The sequence below is a fragment of the Babylonia areolata genome, chromosome 25 (assembly GCF_041734735.1).
Source record: "Babylonia areolata isolate BAREFJ2019XMU chromosome 25, ASM4173473v1, whole genome shotgun sequence".
NCBI classification, from domain to species: domain Eukaryota; kingdom Metazoa; phylum Mollusca; class Gastropoda; order Neogastropoda; family Buccinidae; genus Babylonia; species Babylonia areolata.
In genome coordinates, this window is record NC_134900.1 from 16485483 (window position 1) to 16508687 (window position 23205).

A 23205-nucleotide genomic window follows, 5' to 3' on the forward strand; every position below is an offset into this window, starting at 1 on the left:
ACAATATTTTCTGTCATTCCTGCTAGGCATCAACTCCGTTCTCTCCCCAGCTCAAAGAATTTTATGAATGAAGGAGAAATGGTACTTTGAAAGGTCAGGAAGTAGTCTGAAGCCTCTGATAAAAGAGGGGCCAAGTTCAACAGGCAGCTCAGAAACAAACCAAGAGAGTTCTCAGTTTGTCTCAACATGGGTAAAAAAAACAAAAGATCCGACTGGAACACAGAGCAAGAGATGCAAACATGTGCGAATGCACACACACACACACACACACACACACACACATGCACACACACAAATACACACACACACGCATACACACACACACCAGTTTGCCAACAGATTTTCCCCGAGACACACACACACACACACACACATGCAGACGCACACGTACACACACCAGTTTACCAACAGATTTTCCCCAAGACTGACAGATTATGATAATTTCATTCTCCCCTAAGTGAAAAGCTCTGATGAGGAACAATTACCCAGCTGTTAACTGCCTGCAGTATTAGGGAGGCAGGCAGCAGGTGAACAGCTGACATATTTAGGGGGCAGTAGGGAATATATATGATAAATTATGCCATGCTGGCTGTGATGGCTTTGTGTCTTCGGCCACAGCTTGCTCACACTCACAGACATGTGCATATTTTTATCCAGCTTGATGGCTTAATTCATTGATTTATTGATTGTCCGTCCAACCGACTGCTTTATGCTCAGGATTGTTATCTCTAGGTGGATTTATTTATGGGTCTTTTCACAACTTCTTTTTAGTGTCTGTGTAATTAAATAGTCGTGTGGGTGTCATCCTGGAGCAAGATCTGTGGGTTACAGAATGAATGTGATTAGTCTTCAGAAAAGTGCCCTAGAAATGTATACATGTAGTTTCCAGACTACCGTACCATTTTACTCTCTATATATTAGTATATTGCTTATGAAAATTAAAACAGATTATCATGATTAGTTGACAGGATTCAATGAAAAGCAAATACAAGAACTGTTTTTTTAATCATCATATGCCCTTGTCCACTTGTGCAGGGAAGCTTTTAAGTACCTGAACACACATATTTTCTTTTTAAATGTGAGACCTCAAAGCCTTTTTTTTTTTTTAATAATAAGTTTCCCAAAAAATCACATGGGGCTGTTGAGAGTTTTTAGTTTAATATTTGAGTAAGTTTATTTCATAGCCCAGTTGGGTATTTGCATATGAGGTTGGTGTGCGTATGCATGTCTCTCTCTCTGTTGCAGGCTTTAAAAATCTATTTCATTATACCCTGACCCCTCACACTTTTTCTTCTTTTTCTCTGAAGGGCACACACAGACACACACACACACATGCACATACACACACATGCACATACAGACACACACACACACACACACACATCCAATCAAAAGCTGACAAAGCGACAATCAATCAGATGTCCACATGAAAGTGCCAACAAAATGCTGCTCCACAATTAACCACAGCTCAAGAGCCCATAAAAAAAAACACCCAACATAATGGCCAGTCAGTGGCCAGTGGGTGCTTGACTGGCTCAGCTGGTTGAGAGCTCAGGTTAGATCCCACTGCTTTTTTACGGCCATTGGCACATCCATTTCATATACACTGTGTCTGGGGTTTGGCATGGGAAGGTGTTCACAGGGCCCAATGCTCTCCTGAGCACCCAGCTTGCAGTCCAAAATACTGTTCAGTTCAAATCACAGGCACCCAACATAAACACTCATATTTTAGCTGCCCCATCTCAACGTGTCTGTATTCTGATGGTACCTATCAGTGTAATGTTAGACAGGTCCCACGGTTGAGACGCTCATCTGCCGATACAGAATCTGCGAGGGTCTGGATAAGTCGACCCCCTAGGGACCCCCCAAAACAGTCGGACTTATGTGATGGCCAATTTATCCACACTTATGATATGTCAACATCTTCTGACAGAAAGTCGACTTATCCAATGTGTGGAAAGATTATTTTTTAAAACATAAGACTAGCAATTAGTTAACTGGAAAAAAAAAAGGGGGGGATGTGATAAATTTCGCTGTGTCTGTGTGTTGATTTCAAAACCAAAATGTGCAATTTCCATTATCAGTTTACTGGATTATGTGAACTCTTTCAAGCAATATTAGAACCTTTTAATTGGTTCTGACCCCGAGCCACTACTGACCACTGCTGACCACTAAGAACTATCAAAAAGTGTATGGATTATGAGAAATTTCCTCTTTTCTATCACTCTCTTTGTTTCTGCCTTTTTTCTTTCTTCACTGTAGTCTTCTTTTTCTGCCTTCCCAGTCCATTCCCCTTTCTATTTTCAAGCAAGCCTTGACACTTTTTTCTCTTTTCCGCCGTCTATGATATACTAACTGTGCTATTTTGCTCTGGCGATTAGGTAGATCTATGTGAACACTGGGATGGGCACTAGCTTCCCAATCTGCAGTGTTCTTTGCCTATATGGCCTTTTAAAAATATTTTTTGTTTCGCTTTTAAGTATTGTTTTTTCCTTTTTTAAGATCTATTGTAATCTGGGGATAATGAGTTAAGCAGAATGGCTGGCATCCTCAACATGGCCTGATCTTATTTGCCTAAGGAGCTAGATGCTTGGGATACTGTGTCATGAACTGTGTTTTGTGGGTATGTCTTAGTGTTTTGTTTTTGTTGTTGTTGTTGTTGTGACAGTTTTGTGTTGACGTAGTTGAGCATTTGCATGGTTTGACAGTCCTGATATGGCCTGACACCTTGAACAGACTCACCACAGTGAACCTGTGGAACCTGAGACCTTGACACAGGCTCACCACAGTGAACCTGTTGAGCCTAAGACCTTGACGCAGGCTCACTACAGACATGAAAATAAAAGCTGAGCACATGGATGTTTTAAAGTTCAGTAAGAGAGAGCATGGTTGTCGCACTCTATGTTTCCAAACTGCCATATAAATATGTATACATATTTTTCATTTTGCAATCTACAGTTCCAAATTGTCATATATGTCTTTTGTTTTGCACTCTACCGTTCAAATTGCCAATATAATATGTATATCTTTTACCCTGAAATAAACCAGGCCCGAGAGATGCTGACAGCTGTGGGGTCCATCAGGAAATCTGAGCAGCACACTAAAATAAAAGCTGCATCCATCAAGTGGACAGCAAACACTCAACAGTGCGTTTCTCCATCATTACAAGGGATCATGTGGCCCATACACCTCTGGTTTGGAGCAGGTGGGGTCGCAACGTATCTCCACTCTGATATTCAGACGGATGTTGGGTTCAGTTATATGACTCTTTTTTTTTTCCCCCTTTCCACCCATCTGGAATCTCCTTGATAAAATGTGATATTTATATAAATGCATACACAGTATACACAGTCAAATCTGGGCTCAAGCTGTTACAGATCTAACTCTAACAGTCTCCCATGGGAGCTATCAGTGCTGGGTTGCCTTGCAGCCAGACACCAGAGAAGACCCTACACTGCTGATGAATCACTTCAGTGGTGTTCAATGGTACCTGTCTAGATTATATAGATAGATAGATAGACAGACCATTGATAGACTGTGTATGATGTGACCAATTTACTAACAACAAAAGCTGCTTAGTAACAGAGCCAGACCAAGTGAGTGCCACATCAATCCAACAACAGTCCCCATAAATCTGAAAACACAAAAGGCATTTACACAAATTCACCACACGCATGGAAGTGAGAGGCTGTGTGGGAGTGAGGGGGATCTAAAAAAAATGAGCTCATTGTATGAGGATGACATGAGTGCCCCAAAATTTTGGGCAACATCTTAAAAATCATATAAAGCTTCTTTGAGAAGTTTTCTGGATACTTATGTGTAAATATATCCATTCTTCTTCTTCTTTTTCTTCTTCTCTTCTTCATCTTCTTATAATATTATCGTTATCAATTCCTCTGTGTATTTATCTAATGATGAACAATGACAATCTTGTCATGGACTGTGGAAATCCATTCAGGTTTGGTGCATTGTTATTGTTACTTACAAGGATACACTATACACTGTACTATATATCATAATCCATGCTGACATCAGCCAGACCCAAGAGACACAGATACCTGCAGTGTTGGTTGGTGACGCAAGACTTCCATAGCTGCACCAATGACTTCTTCCTACTCCGTTTACGACTCTAACCACTGCGCCACAGGGGGTGGCTGAAACAGTATTTCTTTACAGATGGCTCCGCCACAGAAGCAACAAGGGATGGTGGAGCTGGAATCTTCCTCCGATACAAAGATGGAGATGAAGAAATTGCAATCCCAACAGGAAAATACTCCACCAACTTCCGAGCTGAGCGAGAAGCCCTCTGTGAGGCAGCCACAACAGTCTCGCAGAACTCCACAAGAACAACAGGGCAGGTGGTGGTGTTCTCAGACGCTCTCTCCATACTCCAAGCCCTCAAGAACTCCCGCTGCAAAGAACAGAACCATCTCACTTCAGCCCTTGTTGCCCTGAGTGCCAGAGTGGAGAAAGTGGTGATACAATGGGTACCAGCACACTGTGGCATCAGAGGCAATGAAAAAGCGGACATTCTAGCAAAAGACAGTGCACAGAAGGAGCAGGCCAACAAACTGGTGTCATACAGTGAAATTAAGACAATCATCAAGGCACAGCAAGGAATAAAGTGGCACCTCCAGCAACCAAAATATAAACCAGAAGACAGATACCATTTGCTGGAACAACGGGAACAGGTCAAGATCTTCCGCCTGAGGACTGGACACAACCGCCTACTCCACCACATGCACACAAAATTTGGCATTGGACAGAGTGGAGAGTGCCCTTGTGGTGAGGGACCAATGACAACCGACCACATCCTTCAAAACATCCTTATCACCCTGGAGGAGCTGTGATGGATGGCAGCCTTCATTGAGGACACTGGGCTGCTCATCTAATGGGAGGCGAATAAGGAGGAGGAAGAAGAAAACAGTATTGATTAAACGCTTTTCTTTATCACAGTAGACTGCAGCTTTGCTGGATTTCCATGACAAAATACCATATAATGGTTCCACCATAAAGGAGGATATAAAAGATTTCCTTTCACTCATTGTCTCTTTGAATATATCAATATATGGCTTACTGTCTCTGAATATACATATATATATATATATATATATTTAATGTGGGTGTTTCCTCAGGGGGACACGGTGCAGGTTGTTTCAACCGACGCGGCACGGGAGCGAGCAACTGGCGCTATATCAAAACTAGATCTCGGCCTCTCCAATCAAGGAAAGCCGCAGCTAGACCAGTCTAGCATGGAGAGGGATGGGCTCCGCCATGCTTTTCTGCCCAAGACTCACCGCATGAATGACGACCACTACTCAACCCATACCGGCTCGGTCGTCGCCCGGGTCAACAAGGACCGCGCCTTCCATTGCAAACCAGGGTGGAGGTGACAAATGTGCTACTGGTGGACCACACAACAACAAGCTCCGGGCCAGGAACAACATCTCTATTGGCACGTGGAATGTCAGAACACTAAGGACGCCAGGAAAATTGGAAGAACTGACACATGCAATGAACAAATATCGCTGGCACATCCTAGGACTCTGTGAAACTCGATGGAAAAACATCGGTGAAATACCCACACTTGAAGGCCACAGACTATTTTACAGTGGTAGAGAGGACAAACACGAACATGGAGTAGGGTTCCTGATCCACAAAGACATTGTTAATACTGTCATGGGCTGCCGACCAATATCCAGCAGGCTCACTACCATCCGCCTGAGGGCATCCCCATTCAACATCACCATCATACAAGCATATGCTCCAACATCTGATCACAGCGATTATGAAGTTGAGGAGTTCTACGAACAACTACAAGAAACCCTTGATCAGACACCAAAGAAAGACATCATAGTAGTACAAGGTGACTGGAACGCCAAGATCGGAGAAGACTCCTACAACACCTGGAAGGGCACATGTGGACGATATGGTAACAACGCTACAAATGAAAGAGGTTTGAGACTCCTGGAATTTGCCTGCTTCAACAACCTGAAGATAACAAACACATTTGGACCACACAAAGCATCCAGAAGATGGACATGGCACAGCCCTGGAGGAGATCACCACAACCAAATAGACTACATCATGGTAAAGAAGCGTTTCCAGTCTAGCGTGAACATTGCCAAGACAAGAAGTTTCCCAGGAGCTGACATTGCAAGTGACCACGACTTGGTAATGATGACCTTCAAACTCCAACTGAAGAAAACAAGGAAACAAAGCTTCTCAAGACTGAAGTTCGACCTGGAAAAATTGAAAGATCCTGAAGTACAAGAGGCATTCCAAGCCATGATTGGTGGGAAATTCGCGCCACTCATCACTCTCGATGCAGATGACGCCGACCTGGATACACTCGTAAGCGACTTCAACGCAGCTGTGACTGAAACAGCCCAAACAACTCTTGGAAAACAACGCATCAAAAAGAAGCCCTGGGTCACGGACGACATCCTACAGCTGTGTGACAAACGTAGAGACCTGAAAAAGAAAAAGAATGAAGAAGAAGGGGCAAAACAGTACAAAGCAGTTAACACCGAAATCAAGAGAAGCATGAAGAAGGCAAGGGAGAATTGGATTGAAGGAAAATGCCAGGACATAGAGGAAAACCTGACAAGAAACAACAGCAAGAAAGCCTACCAAGTTGTGAAAGAACTTACCAACACAAGGCAAGGTAGAACTATGTCCAACATCCAGACCAAGGATGGAAAATGTCTAACAGAAGAACAAGACATCCTAAAGCGATGGACAGAATACTGCTCAGAGCTATACAACATACAGACCACAGGTGATCCAGCAATACTGAATGTCCCACCAGCCACTGATAACAGTAATCACCCCATACTCCGTGAAGAAATAGAGGCAGCAATAGCATCGCTGAAAAAAGGGAAATCGGCAGGAGTGGACAACATCCCATCAGAACTGGTCCAAGCAGGGGGTGAAGTTATGATAGATGTGCTACTGAAAATCTGCAACAAGATCTGGCAAACAGGGGAATGGCCCACACCGTGGACACAATCACTGATCATCACCCTTCCCAAAAAGGGCAATCTCCAGCAGTGTCAAAACTACCGCACCATCAGCCTGATTAGTCATCCCAGCAAAGTCATGTTGAAAATCCTGCTTAACAGACTGAAACCACAAGCAGAAAACATCATTGCTGAAGAACAGGCAGGTTTCAGACCAGGAAGGAGCACAACTGAACAAATCTTCAACTTGAGGTTGCTATGTGAGAGGTACCATCAACACCAACAAGACCTCTACCATGTCTTCATTGATTTTAAGAAGGCATTTGACAGGGTCTGGCATGCAGCTTTGTGGGCTACCATGAATCTGTACAACATCAACGCCAACCTGATCAGACTGATACAGCACCTCTATGACAAAGCCACCAGCGCCGTCTACCTCAACAATAGCATCGGGGACTGGTTCAGAACCACAGTCGGAGTGAGACAAGGCTGTCTACTCTCCCCAACACTCTTCAACATCTTCTTAGAAAGAATAATGACTGACGCACTGGAAGAGCATGTAGGAACAGTCAGCATAGGCGGCAGAACAATCACAAACCTACGTTTTGCCGACGACATTGATGGACTGGCTGGAAAAGAAGAAGAACTGGCAAGCCTGGTCAAACATCTAGACAAAGCCTCCACATCGTATGGAATGCAAATCAGTGCGGAGAAAACCAAACTGATGACTAACAACACCAACGGCATCAGCATTGACATCAAAGTCAACGACGAAAAGCTTAAAACAGTCCACAGCTTCAAATATCTGGGAGCAATCGTGTCAGATGAAGGATCTAAACCAGAAGTACTCTCGAGAATTGCCCAAACAACAACGGCACTCAACAAGCTGAACACCATCTGGAACAACAAAAACATCGCTCTCAGCTCAAAAATCAGACTGATGCGTTCCCTGGTTATATCAATATTGCTCTACGCCTGCGAGACTTGGACCCTGACTGCAGACATCGAGAGAAGAATCCAAGCTGTCGAGATGAGATGCTTTCGTAGACTACTTGGCATCTCCTACAGAGACCACATCACTAACACGGAAGTGAAGAACAGAATCCAGCAAAGTATTGGACCCTACGAAGACCTTCTGTCCATAGTGAAAAAACGCAAACTTAGATGGTATGGACACATCTCCCGATCATCTGGTCTTGCCAAAACGTTCCTGCAAGGCACCGTACAAGGAGGCAGAAGGAGAGGACGGCAGAAGAAGAGATGGGAAGACAACATCCGGGGGTGGACAGGCTTGACGCTCGGTGACGCCCTGAGGAAATCAGAAAACCGTGAAGAGTGGAGAGGAGTGGTGGCCAGGTCAGCAGCGGTGCCCCAACGGTCTGAACCCAGACTACGGGAGAGGAGGAGGAGGATATATATATATATATATGTATATATGTATATATATATATATATATATGCATATGTATATATATATATATATATATATATATATATATATATATATATATATGCATATGTATATATATATATATATATATATATATAACCCAAAAAACCAACAACAACAACAACAACAAAAATCCATAGAGCTCAATGTCACTTTGAATATATATTAAATATACAGCTCACCTTCTTATGACTGTTATGCTTGGGTTGAGGTGTCGGATAAATGCCTTATTGATTCTGCAACATCTGTGCCATTTACACTGATCTTCCCAGACTGTATGTATGCATTCCATGATGAAAAGTGAGCATAACTCAGTATGTGTGGGTGTGTGTGTCTGTGCCTTGTGTACATAAACAATATCAGTCACGTTATCTTGGCACTGGACAGTATCATCAGCCAAACAGAACACAGAACAAATCCTTTAATCAGTTTAAATGACAAACCCCCTTTTTCTTTTTTTTGGGGGGGTGGGGGGTGGGGGGGGTGGGGGGGGGGGGGGGGGGGTATATGCTATAGTGATGAGCACAGCAGCTGCATGATTAAAATTTAAAGTGCTGGACTTTAAATTTAAGGGCCATAGATTTGAATCTCCATCATGGTGCCTGTTGGGGGTGGAGATTTTTTTTTTCTTTCTTTCTTTTTTTTTTCTCCCAGGTCAACATTTGTGCAGACATGCTAATACCTGAACTCACTCACTGAATAATACATATGCAGGTCAAATATGCATGTTTAAGATTCCCATATCCTTGTCGGCATTCAGTGGGTTAAGGAAACAACATACACAGCATGACAGAGTAAAACAGTCGTACACGTAAAAGTCCATTAATTGTACATTATACAAGAGAAAAAGGAAGCTACAGCACACAAACACAGAACATGTGACAGTGTCTTTAGCATGTTATACCTCAGCTACGCACCCTCATTAATTTTATATTTCTATTTGAAATATCACAGTTGCAAAATTTTAGAATACTTGTCTTAACACTGATTACAGTTCAGTATCCCAGCTCTGTCACTGTAGTTTCCTATTGCTGTATATCAATATATATAATCCTTAATCAGTTGATGGAACATTAATTGAATTGAAATGGGAATATCATGTCTGCTCTCAGGTTCATAATGGTGCAATACTGATAATCTGTGTATATGTATTATGTCTCAGTAATTCAGTTAATGGATTTGGAAAAAAAAAAATGTTAGAAATTATTAAATTTATACTATTATACTTATAGGCTTCTCTCTCTCTCTCTCTCTAGCCCTCTCATGCATTTGTGAGTGTGCATACAGGACACTCATAACAGACACCAGCAGTAAAAATGAGAAGCTTACTACATAAACATATCCACATGCACGTATGCATAAAGTACACACACACACACACACACACACACACACACACACACACATACATACATACACAGAGCTAATAAATAACAAACCATTTGTGTGATTTCCGCTTTGACTTCTTCATTCAGGTAATTTTCCATGACAAAGGAATTGCCAAACGACTCAGCCTGTAAAAGCAAAGCAGTGAAATATTATATCATTTGTATAAAGTTGAACATCACAAATGTCAAGCATACACATACATGCACACACACACACACACACACACATGCACATATGCACACACACACAAAGACCACCCACTACAAATCCCTCCCACCCCAATGTCACTTGATGATCCACAAGCAGCCACTACCATCACACCCCAACCCCTCAGAAAAGCAAATAAAATGTAAATAAATGATGCATGTTCTCATTTACAATGTTTCTGCTTACATTAGTGTTACTGTTTTGTTGTCAACTGTTGCCATTTTCTCCTGCTTGTGAGTGAGTGTGTGAGTGTGTGTGTGTGTGTGTGTGCATTAAATTTTGTACTGTGTGTCCTCATGCACGTACATGTGTGTGCTCGGTGTGTGTGTGTGTGTGTGTGTGTGTGTGTGTTTAAATGTTCACATGCATGTAGGAACATGTGTTTCTCTCACCTCTGTCTTATACCCCGTCTGGTTGACAAACAGCTCAAACTCGGCGTTGGACACCTCGTGTACGTCCATGTAAAATGGATCCACTTTCACTTTTCTTGCTGGTCCCTCACCATCGGCCACAAACACTTGTTCATCGGTGCCCATAGTGAAGATCCCGCCAGGAATCGGAACCATTTGGTTTGTGCGTGCATACGGGGTGTCCCCTTTTTCTGCCACATAAAACTTGGTTTTTGCGTCGTCTGCTTTCGTTTCCGTTTCGTCTGCATCTTTCTTCTTGCTGTCTTTGTCCCGACTCTGCTGACATCCACAACTTTCTTTGCTCTCTACGCCGCATTTCTCGGTGTCTTTGGGTTTTTCAGCCTCTGATGCAAGGGATGCAGTCATCAGAAAGACCAGCCCAAGCGTGGTCAGGAGCGTCATGGTTTGTCTTCTTCCCGTGGCCGCTTGATAACAACTGAGACCAAGCAGTGTGAAGGCTGAAACTTCTATCACGAGTGGTCGGTGATGCACAGGGAGGATCCATTAGTTATGTTTGTGTTTGTTATTTTTCTATGGATGTGTTTGTTACTTTCTTTAAAAATGACGAACTGTCGCGTGACAATTTAATCTTATGGAATTAGAATTGATAGTGTAGGAACAAAAATGTCTTCGCTGACTTTCTTTTTCATTTTTTTAAATATTTACAAATTAAAGAGAGAAGTGATACAACATCCTCCCAAGGGCACAGCACTGTGATGTATTGTCGCACATACCGGCTACCTTATTGACATGTCATCTGACAAGTCATCCAAGTTTTCCAACCAACATTGGCCTGTCGTTTCCCAGTTATCATAGTGACAGAAACCAAACGCAAAACTTATCACGGTCTACACCACAGAGCGCACTGTTTTACTCGAAGAAAAATTGATGCGGTATCTTTCTGGTGGTTTCTTTTGTTTGGCGGCGACCTTGTTTCGTTTTCTTTCACACACAGATTCGGTGAGTTTCTTTCCATTTCACGTCAGTAGTTTCTGATTGAGTTAGTATAACCGTGGGTCTGTGTGTTTTAATCATTTGTCTGCCAGTTCTTGTGAGACTTTCTGATTCCCAGTTTGATTTGCATGATCATATAATATTGACGTATTAGAACTGAGTAGGACGAATGGATACTCGCGATCCTAGATGTTGTGCAGAATGAAAATATGTGGTAATTCACTTTAAGTTTCATACCACAAAAGTTGCAAATGTTAAAATCATGAACTCATAACCTATTTTATTTTCATCCACAGGTGTAACCTGACATCAAGCATGTCATTACCAGCAGTATTTTGTTTAATGTTTTTCATGTTGTTCTGTTGATGTGGAATTGGAAATAGATATGGACAAAAAAATATTATCTTTATTTGAAATCTGTGATCAGTTATCAAAAATAAAAAATAATTGGGGAAAATGCCAGATTCAGAGTCCTTGTTCATTTTCCTTCACAAAAACAATTACTTTATTCCTGTATCACTTATAATTTTTGACCCGGTGTTCAGTTGTCTGTGGGTGTGTGTGTGTGTGTGGGAAGTGGGGGGAGGGGGGGGGGTCCGTGTGTCTGTGTGTCCATGGTAAACTTTAACATTGACATTTTCTCTGAAAATACTTTGTCAGTTGACACCAAATTTGGCATAAAAATAGGAAAAATTCAGTTCTTTCCAGTCATCTTGTTTAAAACAATATTTCACCTCTGGGATGGGCACAAATTTTTTTTTTAAAAAGAAGCCTAATTATATGCAAACTGCATTTACTGTTATATTTATATTTTTTGTATTCTCTAAACTTGGCACTTTGACCTCTTATTCTGACACAACAACAAGAGGAGTCATTATTATCATTTTTTTTGTTCAAACAGGAACTTCTTTTGCTAAGCATGGAATTTTTATTTATTTTGCAAACGTTTTGGTGCAGATAGCAAAAAAGGGAAATTACTCTGTAATTAATGCTAGGGGACTTAATTTATCACAAGTGAGTCTTGAAGGCCTTGCCTCTCTCTTGTTTGCTAATATTTTTGTGTATATTCATTTCCAATGAATCTTCCTGGCAAGGGGAGAGGACTTTTTCAACACCAAATTCTCTGGCATGAACAGGTTAAGAGCTTTTCACTGGAATAACATAGGGCTGTTGAATTGTTTTCAAAACTAGATTTTGTGATATCATTTTGTTTGTTTGTTGTTGTTTTTGTTTTGTTTTTTTGTTTGGTTGTTGCTGATTTCAGTTGTCCACGGATTCTCTCTCTCTTCCTTTGTGCTGCATGTTTTTTTGTTAAAGTACATTGTGCATCCAGTAAGTGCCAGCTTTGTTTCAATTTACCAATACTGTAGAAGGTATAATTTTTTCCACACCTTTGTTGTCAACAGACTTTCACTCAGCTTGGCACCTGTGGCCTCTTTTGATACAATTTGCCTTTCCTTGGCTGAAGAGATCTGCAAGTCATGGCCACATCACAAGTAAATACAGGAGAGTGTTTGGAATTTGAATACTGTGGACGTCTTGGCGACAAGAAACAAGACTATATACAGATGACTTTTCACCAGTCAAAGTCTCTTGGTACTGAGTACATTCATGCCTGCCATGGCATGATATTTGCCAGAACTAACAGAGTAGTGTGGGAGCAGTTATCGGTGCGAGCCTGTATTCTGGTGAGTAAGATTTAATCAATGAAACGGTCAAGATTTTGTTTGATTGTATTTGATAGTGTTGTTTGGGGTTTTTTGTTTGTTTGTTTGTTTTTTACAGTGGTGCTTTATGACACCTTCTCTCTCTCTCTCTTTCTTTCTGACTCCCTTCCCATTCCCACCCATTCCATCAGTCAGAGCATGCCAATGCAGAGATAAATACACACGCACTTTCACATCTATGACAGTGTGAATAGGCTAGCACCTGATAGTTTTAAATTTATAATCATAATGCAGTATACAAGTACTAACACACATCATAAACAGATGTAAGAAAGTGAACTTGTAGTGAGTGTACGCACATCAGTACACACACACATGTGCGCACACACACAGAATAGGTAATTAGATATATGGATGGATAGATATTAAACAAGTGCACAGATGCACAGACTTTGCATAAATATACACATACAATTATACATCCATTTGCCAAACTTAATCTGAGTATGTTCACATTATGCATGTATACACACACACACAAGCACACACACACACAAAGTACGAAAAATTGTAGTGTATGACTTTTTGTGCTGTCTTCAACGAGGTATTCTGATACTATTATTTCTTTTTTTATCTTCTTTTTTTCTTATTCTGAACTTCATGGGCTGCTTTGGGGAAGTCAGTGGAACGTGACTTTTCCCTGCTCTGATTGAGAACACCACTAAACTATGATTGGTGTCTCTGGATCACTCACTTGCCAGAGGGGATGATGGTTCACTGCCAACACCAAGATCTACAGAGATGCCAACTGTTACGATTTCCCTGTATTTTGTTACGCTTGATCGCTCGCAGTTTCTTCCGACGTTATGCCAATGTCAAAATTGTTCTGAGGAGTTCATATTTGACTGTTTGGCATGGTCATGTGCTTTCCTGTCGTAACATTACCCAGACGCTCTAGACCTATCAATCATGAGACCAGGGCAGTCACTACTAACCTTGGTCTTGCGTGATGATGTTCGGCTAATTACTTGCATGTTTACATTGAAACAGCATTGAGTGGACCAATCAGCTTAATTGTTTGCCCAAACAAGAGAGAACATGGCTAAATTAAGTTGCGTCTCGGTCAAACAGCATCTGTGCCTGTTTGCTGATATGGCTCAGAGTCCGAGTGTTCCTACCAAATTCAGAATGTTCCTACCAAATTTCCTGGTTGTTCCTACAAACACTTGACAGGGGTTGGCATCTCTGGGTATGTGAGGAATGTACAGTGGATGAAATTGCAGTCATAACAGGCATTCAGTTGGCTCTCTTCCACAGAGAGAATTCAAACGGTCTCCAATTGCAGTCTTTGAAAGGTTTCCAGTTTACATTTTCCTTTCTGATCTTTGCAACATTATTTTCAAATAACAGAAGAGTTGTTAAGTTGTAACCTGCACTTGTTTTCTTCCACTGTTATGTTGTGAGAAAAAACAAAGAATAACGAGTACAAAATATCTATATATATCATTCAGATTTTTTTACCTTATAAGTTATACCCAGTACCATGAAAAGTTATGAAATCACAGATTTTAGATTGTAGCCTGGCACAATAACCACAAAAACTAGAAGAGAACAATAACAGATTTTTTAATCATGGCTAGATAACTTGATATATGCTGTGTCTGTTCAAACGCTGCTTTAATATATGCAGCTGATAAAGAATTCTCTTTCCCACGCTGTTTCAGATGCAGATGCGATTTGATGGTGTGATAGGATTCCCTGGAGGTCTGGTTGACAGTGGTGAAGATCTGGTGACTGCACTTAACCGTGAGATGGAGGAGGAGATTGGATTGGAGGTATGTGTCTTAATTCAAGGAAAAACTGTCATCATTATCTTTAAGATTTTAAAATAGATGACATTTATCACAGTGTTATGAGATGTGTATAACACATTTTGATCTTCAGTCAGCTGCTATTATGGTCTCGTGACAAAATGGCTGAACAGTTACACATTTTGACCTTCAATCAGCTGCTGTAGTAGTTCCATAACAAAATGAGCATGAGCATACAGTTACACATTTTGATCTTCAGTCAGCTACTATACTGGTCTCATGATAAAACAGCTACACAGTTACACAATTTGACCCTCAGTCAGCAGCTATAGTAGGTCATGTCGCATGACAAAATGGGTACAGTTTCAGATTTTGACCTTCAGTGAGCTACTACAGTGGTCTCACAACAAAACGGTCACACAGTTTCACATTCTGATCTTCAGTCAGCTACTGTACAGGTGTCATAACAGAACAGCTACACAGTTACTCTTTTTGACCTCGGTCAGCTACTGTGGTTGTCTCATTAGAGAACAGAAACACAGTCACACATCTTGATATTCAGTCAGCTATTTTATTGGTCTTATAACAAAATGGCCACACAGTTAGACATTTTGAACTTCAGTCAGCTACTTTTTTTGGTCTCATGACAAAAAGGGCTTCACAGTTACACATTCAGTCAGCCAGCTAGCTGTGGCTTGGCAACAAAGTGTAGCATGGCCATGTACATGAGGCAGCAGTGATTGTAATTCACAGCCAACACAAGGAAGGGTCTGAAGGGAGTTGGACAGCTGGCATAGATAAGTAAAGGAACAGGGGGTGGAGGGGGAAAGAGTTGAAAGGGTCTGCTGTGAGATAAAAACAGATGGATGGCTATACCTATTTCAGTCACAGGATCTTGAAGCACACACTTTGGATGATAATGCAATCAGATCACAGAAACGGGATTTCACAACAAAAAGCTTTCACTCAGTAAAATGTGTCAAGATTTCAAAGAGAGAGACAGATAGAGAAAAATAAGAAAAGAAATAACAGATCTCATGCTGGGTTTGTTCCAGCACCAACTCAGCCTGTGGTTATTCCTTTAGTTAGTGAGAAAATGTAATGCCCCCCTTTTTCTCTGAGGAGAGAGAGAGTTGATGGTGTTGAGATGGTGGTTGGGGTCAGGTGAGCAAGTACAGCTTCACTGCTGACGATCATGTGGAGACGATGGTGAACCAGGTGAAGAAGCTGGTGCTGCACTTCTTTGTCAAGGAGATCACGGAGGAGGAGTTCTGTCTGGTGGAACAGAGGCAGCTATCGGCGCCAGAGTTTGGCGTAGAGGTACTGGTTGAAATGGTGGCATGTGTGCGTGCATGTGCGTAGGCATGAATGCAGGTTTGATCTCCACCACCACCACCCCATACCCAACACACATGTGCGTGCGCGCACACACACAGACACATGAACACATGCACTTGCTTATAGATTCAAATAATCAATATTATCAATGTTGTGTAAACACAAAGAATGCAGCTAATCCCAAATATTTTCTAATTTCGACACCAGCAGCACATTCAAGACAAATTACAAGTCTAATGTATAGACTTTGTTTAAATGCCTTTTGTACAAAATTTTCTAAAAATATAAAATGTATATGCGGTAAGCAAATAACTGTAAGCCATCTACTCATTCATTGTCCGAGCATAAGACAGTTAATTCCAAAAGATGTAGTTGATGACTTTTCTTCCAATATTTCATTAGCCACTGAAAAGATTTTGAATGATTATTCATTGCTTAGAATGTTTTCAGAAATTTTTAACTCCAGTCCAGTTGGTATCCTCCTTTGATGTATTATAATTAATGTTGTTATATATATATTTACATTGTTGTAGGTTAATACTTGTTGATATGCATGTACATATTCTCCTTCCCATGACACCTCATTCAGTACACACCACAATCTCTTTAGATTTTTTCTTATAATATGCTTTTCCTTTGATACATAACATGAACACTTTTTTACACTAATATTTACATGCATTCCCTTTCCTTTATCCACTACTTTACTCCTTTCCGTCTAAAAACACTTATAGTGTGTAGACGTTAAACTGTAGAAAGCATACACTTGCACAAGCACTTACACACAGAGAGACATGCACGCACACTGGCACATTTACGTAATATATGCCTGTTTATGTGCATAAACATCCATTCCCTCTGCTCACACATATGACTTATTAAAGCTGAACTGATAAAAACAATCCAGAAAAACAAAGAATGTTGTGAACTTTCTTCCCAAGAACAGTACAAAGTTACAACAAAAAAAAAGAAATAAAAGTTCAGTTGCTTATTCACAGCAACTGCAATGAATAATACCGGTAATATGAAAAAAACCTCTTGATAGAATAGTATTGGATAGTTTATATGGTTAACTAAGTTATGGATGATAAACTTAAAGCAAACCTCAGATTATGACAACATATGGCTGCAAATCCCTTTACAAGTAAACTGTTGACCCCTAATGTATTCTGACATGCAAACATACATATCTGTTCTGAGAGAATTCCTCTGTATACATGTATGTGTGCACATGTGTGTGTGTGTGCTTGCATGTGTGAGTGACTGTGTGTGTGTGTGTGTGTGTGAAAAACAAACTAAAAAGTTACATTTTTTCAAAGCAAAAAAAAACCCCAAACAACTCCCCCCCCCCTCCCACTTTTCTCATTGTGATTTTTCTGCTTGCAGACCATGGGTTGTATACGAGTGCCGCTGTACACCATGCCAGACGGTCTGAGGGGCTTCCCAGCATTCCTTGCCAACCAGTTCATCGGCAACGCTCGTCACCAGCTGCTGACAGGGCTGTCTCACTGTAAGATAATGACGCAGGAGGAAATCCAGTCGAGTCTCGCAAAATGCCACCAGCACTTAGCGAGGACTGCGCAGTCTGGCTGTAAAGTCTGACATCTGATATGCATACAGAAGAGAAATGTTTTAGAACTATTTGCCGTGGACACAGGGTCTTTTTGTGGGAAATAATTTCAGGGAAAAGGCTGGCTGTCAGAGTCTGATGTCTGATGTGCATACAGAAGAGAAATGTTTCGGAAATATTTGCTGTAGACACAGGATGGTTTCATGGGAGATTATTTGAGGGGAAAAGGAGTATCCTTTATTGTGGGTAATAAGCTTGGTGCTTTCAGAACCACCTCATTTCTGTTGTTTTAGTACTGAACACTGAATGATTTTAAAGACTTTGGCCAACAGCCCCTATCATAACAGATGCACACAAAACATATTTCCGATAAAATTTGACAACAAACTATAACTGTTAGTATGGATGGTTAATACCAGTATTAATTAACTCAGCACTCAACTCGTATCCATCCCTGTCTCTTTCCTTGGTTTCCCACCACCCAACCCTCAGCATTCCTTTTCACATAATCATTATATGCACATACAGACTTGCCGTCACATCAGCAGAAGGCACATAAAGTACAATAACTATTTGATATGAGTGAAATTATTGACATTTTGTGGATAGCCAAGGCTCTGAAGAGAGAGAGAGAGAGAAATGCTATTAGCTAAACCATAATTTCCGTCTGTTGAACGCATAGTGAGTGAATTTAGCCAAAGATCTGATATCTGTTGGAAAACTTGCTTTAAATATATGCGTGAAGAAAATTGTGAAGAAAAGAACAGAAAATTGTGCTCATTGTCGATGTGATAGAGCAGACAACACAATTCCTGCTGGTAGGACAGTCATTATACCTATGTAAATTGTTGTTAATTGGCAGAACACCAAGACGCAGCTGGGTCAGTGCTACCCTGAAACAATAGATATCAATATCAGAGATATATTTTTCACACTCGAATACAGATTTGAATGAGCGATATACGTCAGAACGGTCTCTGTCTCTGATTGCTGCAAACTAGTCCTGTGTGAATATATCTATCAACCTTGATGTTTTAGTAAGCACTGTGATATGATTTTGTGCACTGTTGATATTATTTGTTGTATGAAATGGATAAATGTTTGTAAAGTAGACAAACAAATCTTTCATGTCATTTTATCAGTAGAAAAAGAAAGCAATATGGCTTCAGTATATTCTCTTGTTCATCACAAATCAACAAGAGAGTGGGTTCCTTTTGATGCATGTCATCATGGCTGGCTAATGTCATGTGATGAGGTGCAAGAATAATGTACCCCTGAAAACGGAGTATGGCTGCCTACGTGGCAGGGTAAAAAAAACGAGCATACGCGTAAAAGCCCAGTCGTGTACATATGAGTGAACGTGGGAGTTGCAGCCCACGAACGAAGAAGAAGCAGAAGCAGAATGATATGAATAACTTTGATGTATTTTACTCTCCACCAGTTTTGCCTTTCACTTTGTCATTGATCGTGTAGACTGTGGGCATAAAACTTCATCGCACACATTTCAAAAGTCAGCACCGAGGGAGCGTCGTTTCATATACACTGTTAAATTGGGTTCTTCATTTGTTTTTTCTTTTCCCTTTAGACTTCTTTCTATTTGGCTGGTTCATTTTATTTGTGGCCTGTTGAGGTGTTGTTGATTTTACATTTTAGTTAGATAAAATACTATGATTAGTACTTGTCATCATAATGACTTTGAAAAGTTAAAATTCAATAGTTTTGAAATTGTCCTCATCATAACACACTTTATTAAACTTGGGAAAAATATAAATGAAAAGCAAGAATCCAAAAACAGAAAATCAAACAAAAACGAAGAAAAGGACAATAACTCAGTTACAGATTCTGATGTAATGAATATATGTTTCATATTGACATATATTGGTTTGATAAAATATTCTTATGTTTGTGATGATTAATTGTGGTGATAAACTTACATCATCATATTTCATAACATATATTTTTTCATGATTTTTTTCTCCTCATTCATTTTGTGGTTGCAAGATCCTTGCAAGATAGTCGACCAATCAAAAATTGAAACGACAGAATAATAATGTTGTTATTTTGTTGGGTTTGTGATATTTCATTGTACAGTAAGTAGTGAGTGGTTGGAATATTGGACATTCAATCCAAGGGTCCTGTTATAATAATTATAATAATCTTCATATATGTAGCCCCTCCCTCTCCCACTCTGCATGCATCCAAAGTGAGCTGACATGCATGGGTGTTGGAGAAGAAGGAAGCTGAGAGTGCTTATAGATGGGGCTTTCAAAAGATGAGTTTTTAGTGAAGAGCAACAATCAGAAATAGAATCAGATGCATGGATATGATGAGGAAAGTTGTTCCAGATATGAGAAGCAACAAATAGCAGTTTTTGATAGTTTTAACGATAGTCTTTAATAATTTTGTTGATTATTTATAGTTATGTTTATATTGAGTCAGCTTCTAGTTTTTAGCTAGTTAGTTTAGCTAGTGTTTTGTCTTTTGTCGAGGGGTGGCAGGGTGGTTGGCTATGGAGGGCATGCCCTGGGTGCATGTACATAAATATGACTCTGTGTGTGTCTAGTTTTCTTTTCCAGGATTTAAAAAATATTTTTTCCACATGCCCTGTTGGATCAAAATGTGCAGTTTTATGCTCTGATATGCGTCTGTTTGGTCAGCTTGGATGTTGCCTGAACTCATTCAGTGGTTTGTCAAATCAAGGGAGGCAATGTGCATATTTCACATTCTGGCAATTTGTTACCTCCCTTAGACTTTTTTTTTTCTTTTTCTTTGACACTTGTCATGATTTTTAAATCCGTAAAGCTTTGTTAATGGCAGTGCTGCCAGAATGATTATGGTTACTAGTTTAGAAATGGATGAAATCGGCAGCAACATGTGCCTACCCCTGTGCCCTTTCGTTAACTAGCTCTGGGATTTGTGTCACTGGGAGTATTTCCATATTAAACACATCCATGGGGAGTGGTGGCCTAGAGGTAATGAGTCTGGCCAGGTGACACGAGGATCTGAGTGTGCAGGATTGAATCCCACACTCGCCAGGATTCCCCCACTCCCCTCACCCCCCTGGACCCCCTCTACTAGACCTTGAGTGGTGATCTGGACACAAAGTCATTCAGATGAGATGTTAAATTGAGGTCCTGTGCATAGCATGCACCTAGCACATGTAAAAGAACCCACAGCAGCAAAAGATTTTCTGTCAAAAAATACACTTTGATAGTGAAACAAATACCCTTGCAGACAAGGGGGTGGGGGCTGCACTGTGGTCACTTTCCCTGGGGAGAGGAGGGCTCCAAATTTCACACAGAGAAATGTATGCATGACAAAAAAAAAAAAAAAAGAAGTAATAATCAATTTACAATATATTTCTGTATTGGGGCATTTTGACTCTATTTGTCACATATATATATATATAAATATATGGTGACAAAACGTGATATACAAAACATTTCCATATGGACATTTTGACTTTATTTATCATCTGTAGATATAGATCTACAGTGACAGAAAGTGATATACAATACAAAACATTTCCATATGGGCATTTGGCTCTTCTTATTATGGTTTTTTGTTTATTTGTTTTTCCTCTTTATTTCACTTTGCTTGACTGTCATGTCACATAAGCCTCTGGATTCTGGTTGCAAACCTTTCAGTTTTACACAAAATCAGTCAAGGGTTTGTTTCTCCTTCACTCGCTTCACCCCATGTTTCACCATCCGTCTGTCCCCAGTGAATCTGAACCTTGTCACAGTTTTCCCACTAGTTCATATGAACAAACAATGGATTCCGTTGCTTTGGAATTCTCTGCCTTCATGTCAGACACTCTACTACCATCTGATCCTTCCAAGTCTAACATGTTAAGTCCATCTGTTTCTGCTATGCTTTGAGTAGTATCTGTTCTTCTTTTCTTCTTCTTCTTCTTCAGTATTGTTCTTTTCCTGTGCATTGATGCCGCATATTAATTCAAACTTTTTCTTTTAAAAGAAAAAACAATTATTAGAAATATTAACAAAATTAGAAAGAGAAAAGAAAAAATACAGCAAACATGACAACAGAAAAATGTAGTGTCAGAATTTAAATATTACACAAAAGGCATATAAAAATAAAGCATTACAATTTAACTCAGCGAGTATGAGTGAATGTATTACATGTATGTGTGCATGAGAGGATGTGCATGGTTTTACCATTTTCCTTGAGGGTGTTACAAATACTCGGTCCATTCATTATTTGATATGTATGAATTATTTTGGATAGTAGATTTAGAAATGTTGAAACTTAAAAAGTTGTTGGTGGGAGATGATGGTTTTATCTTTTTTATTCAGGGATTTGTATTGACCAGATCCATTTACACATGTTGGGGAATGCTTTGTTATTTTGGATAAAATCACTGAGAAAGAATTGATGTCGTGTGTTATGATTTCCATATGAAAATGTGTGTGCGATGCCTGTTCTTGTGTTAAAGCTCTCTCTCTCTCTGAAAAATCTTTGAGGTGCATGGATCAAACTCAATTTCCTAGGATATAATCATAATGTGACAGCATCAGCAGCTTATTGAGTCAAACAGGTGGAAACATTGATGGCCATTTCAATGTGTATAGTTGTACAAGTTAGTGTGCAAGGGTTTGTTGAAAAACATTGGTTTCATTAGAATTATCGATTACCTTTTGATTAGAATTAATGATTATCAGGCAGCACTATGCACATGACTGTAGAATTCACAAAAAACTATGCAGGGATTACTTTCCTTGAAATTTCAGCACCCGAAGAGCTGTTTGTCATGTGTCACACCTCTAAATATTTCCTTGGGCAGTGATGCAGTGAATACTGTGAGTTGGCATGGAGAAGTGAAGCTTGGCTCTCAGTAGTATTGACTGTAATTTTTTTTTTTTTTTTTTTTTTTTTTTTTTTTACCGTTTACCAGCACAAATGGAACTTTTGTTTCATGCCTGTTGCTGGGAACTGCATTCTACACATGTTATCATACACATAATAATATGAAAGTACTTGTACAGTGGTAGAATATTTAGGTAAACTTACGCAATTCGACACTGGCAGACACAAATATCTACACACAAATATCAATAGACGTAAATATCTACACACCTATACATCTCTGCATACAACCACACACACACACACATTCTGACATACATGCACAGATTTTGTGTACCCACATTAAACATATGCCTACATGTGTACACGGGAGCATTGTGCCGACACATGTATACGCATCAACTCACAAATATTGCTGACTTGTGCGCACATGCATTCTTCCACAGTCAGGGGCGCAAGTACACAAATTCACGTTATTACAGATAGATGACTCAAAGACACATCTGAATTTTATTTGAATAAAAACAGTGCTGTGTCAGATATAACATCATAACTGATGAAAACCAACACAGGTGCAAGTCAGACATAAACAGACACTTCAAATAATGTAGGCCCCTCTA

The 23205-nt window shown here is 40.1% G+C and overlaps 2 protein-coding genes across 2 annotated transcripts in view; one reads left to right on the forward strand and one right to left on the reverse strand.

Moving 5' to 3' along the window:
• LOC143299710 (formylglycine-generating enzyme-like) overlaps positions 1-10894 on the reverse strand; it is a 30508-nt gene extending 19614 nt beyond the window's left edge. Inside the window, exons 1-2 of the mRNA XM_076613084.1 lie at positions 10401-10894; positions 9852-9926 (exon numbers count right to left, since the gene is read on the reverse strand). Of these exons, the coding sequence (XP_076469199.1) occupies positions 9852-9926; positions 10401-10820 (495 nt within the window). The 5' untranslated portion in view covers positions 10821-10894. The remainder of the gene's footprint in view (positions 1-9851; positions 9927-10400) is intronic.
• Positions 10895-11167: 273 nt separating this feature from the next.
• Positions 11168-19016, forward strand: LOC143299521 (U8 snoRNA-decapping enzyme-like). Its single transcript, XM_076612784.1, has 5 exons — positions 11168-11378; positions 12779-13060; positions 14764-14874; positions 16015-16170; positions 17575-19016. Exons 2-5 carry the CDS (start codon positions 12854-12856, stop codon positions 17788-17790), a joined length of 690 nt encoding a protein of 229 aa, XP_076468899.1. The 5' UTR covers positions 11168-11378; positions 12779-12853; the 3' UTR covers positions 17791-19016.
• Positions 19017-23205: the final 4189 nt, after the last annotated feature.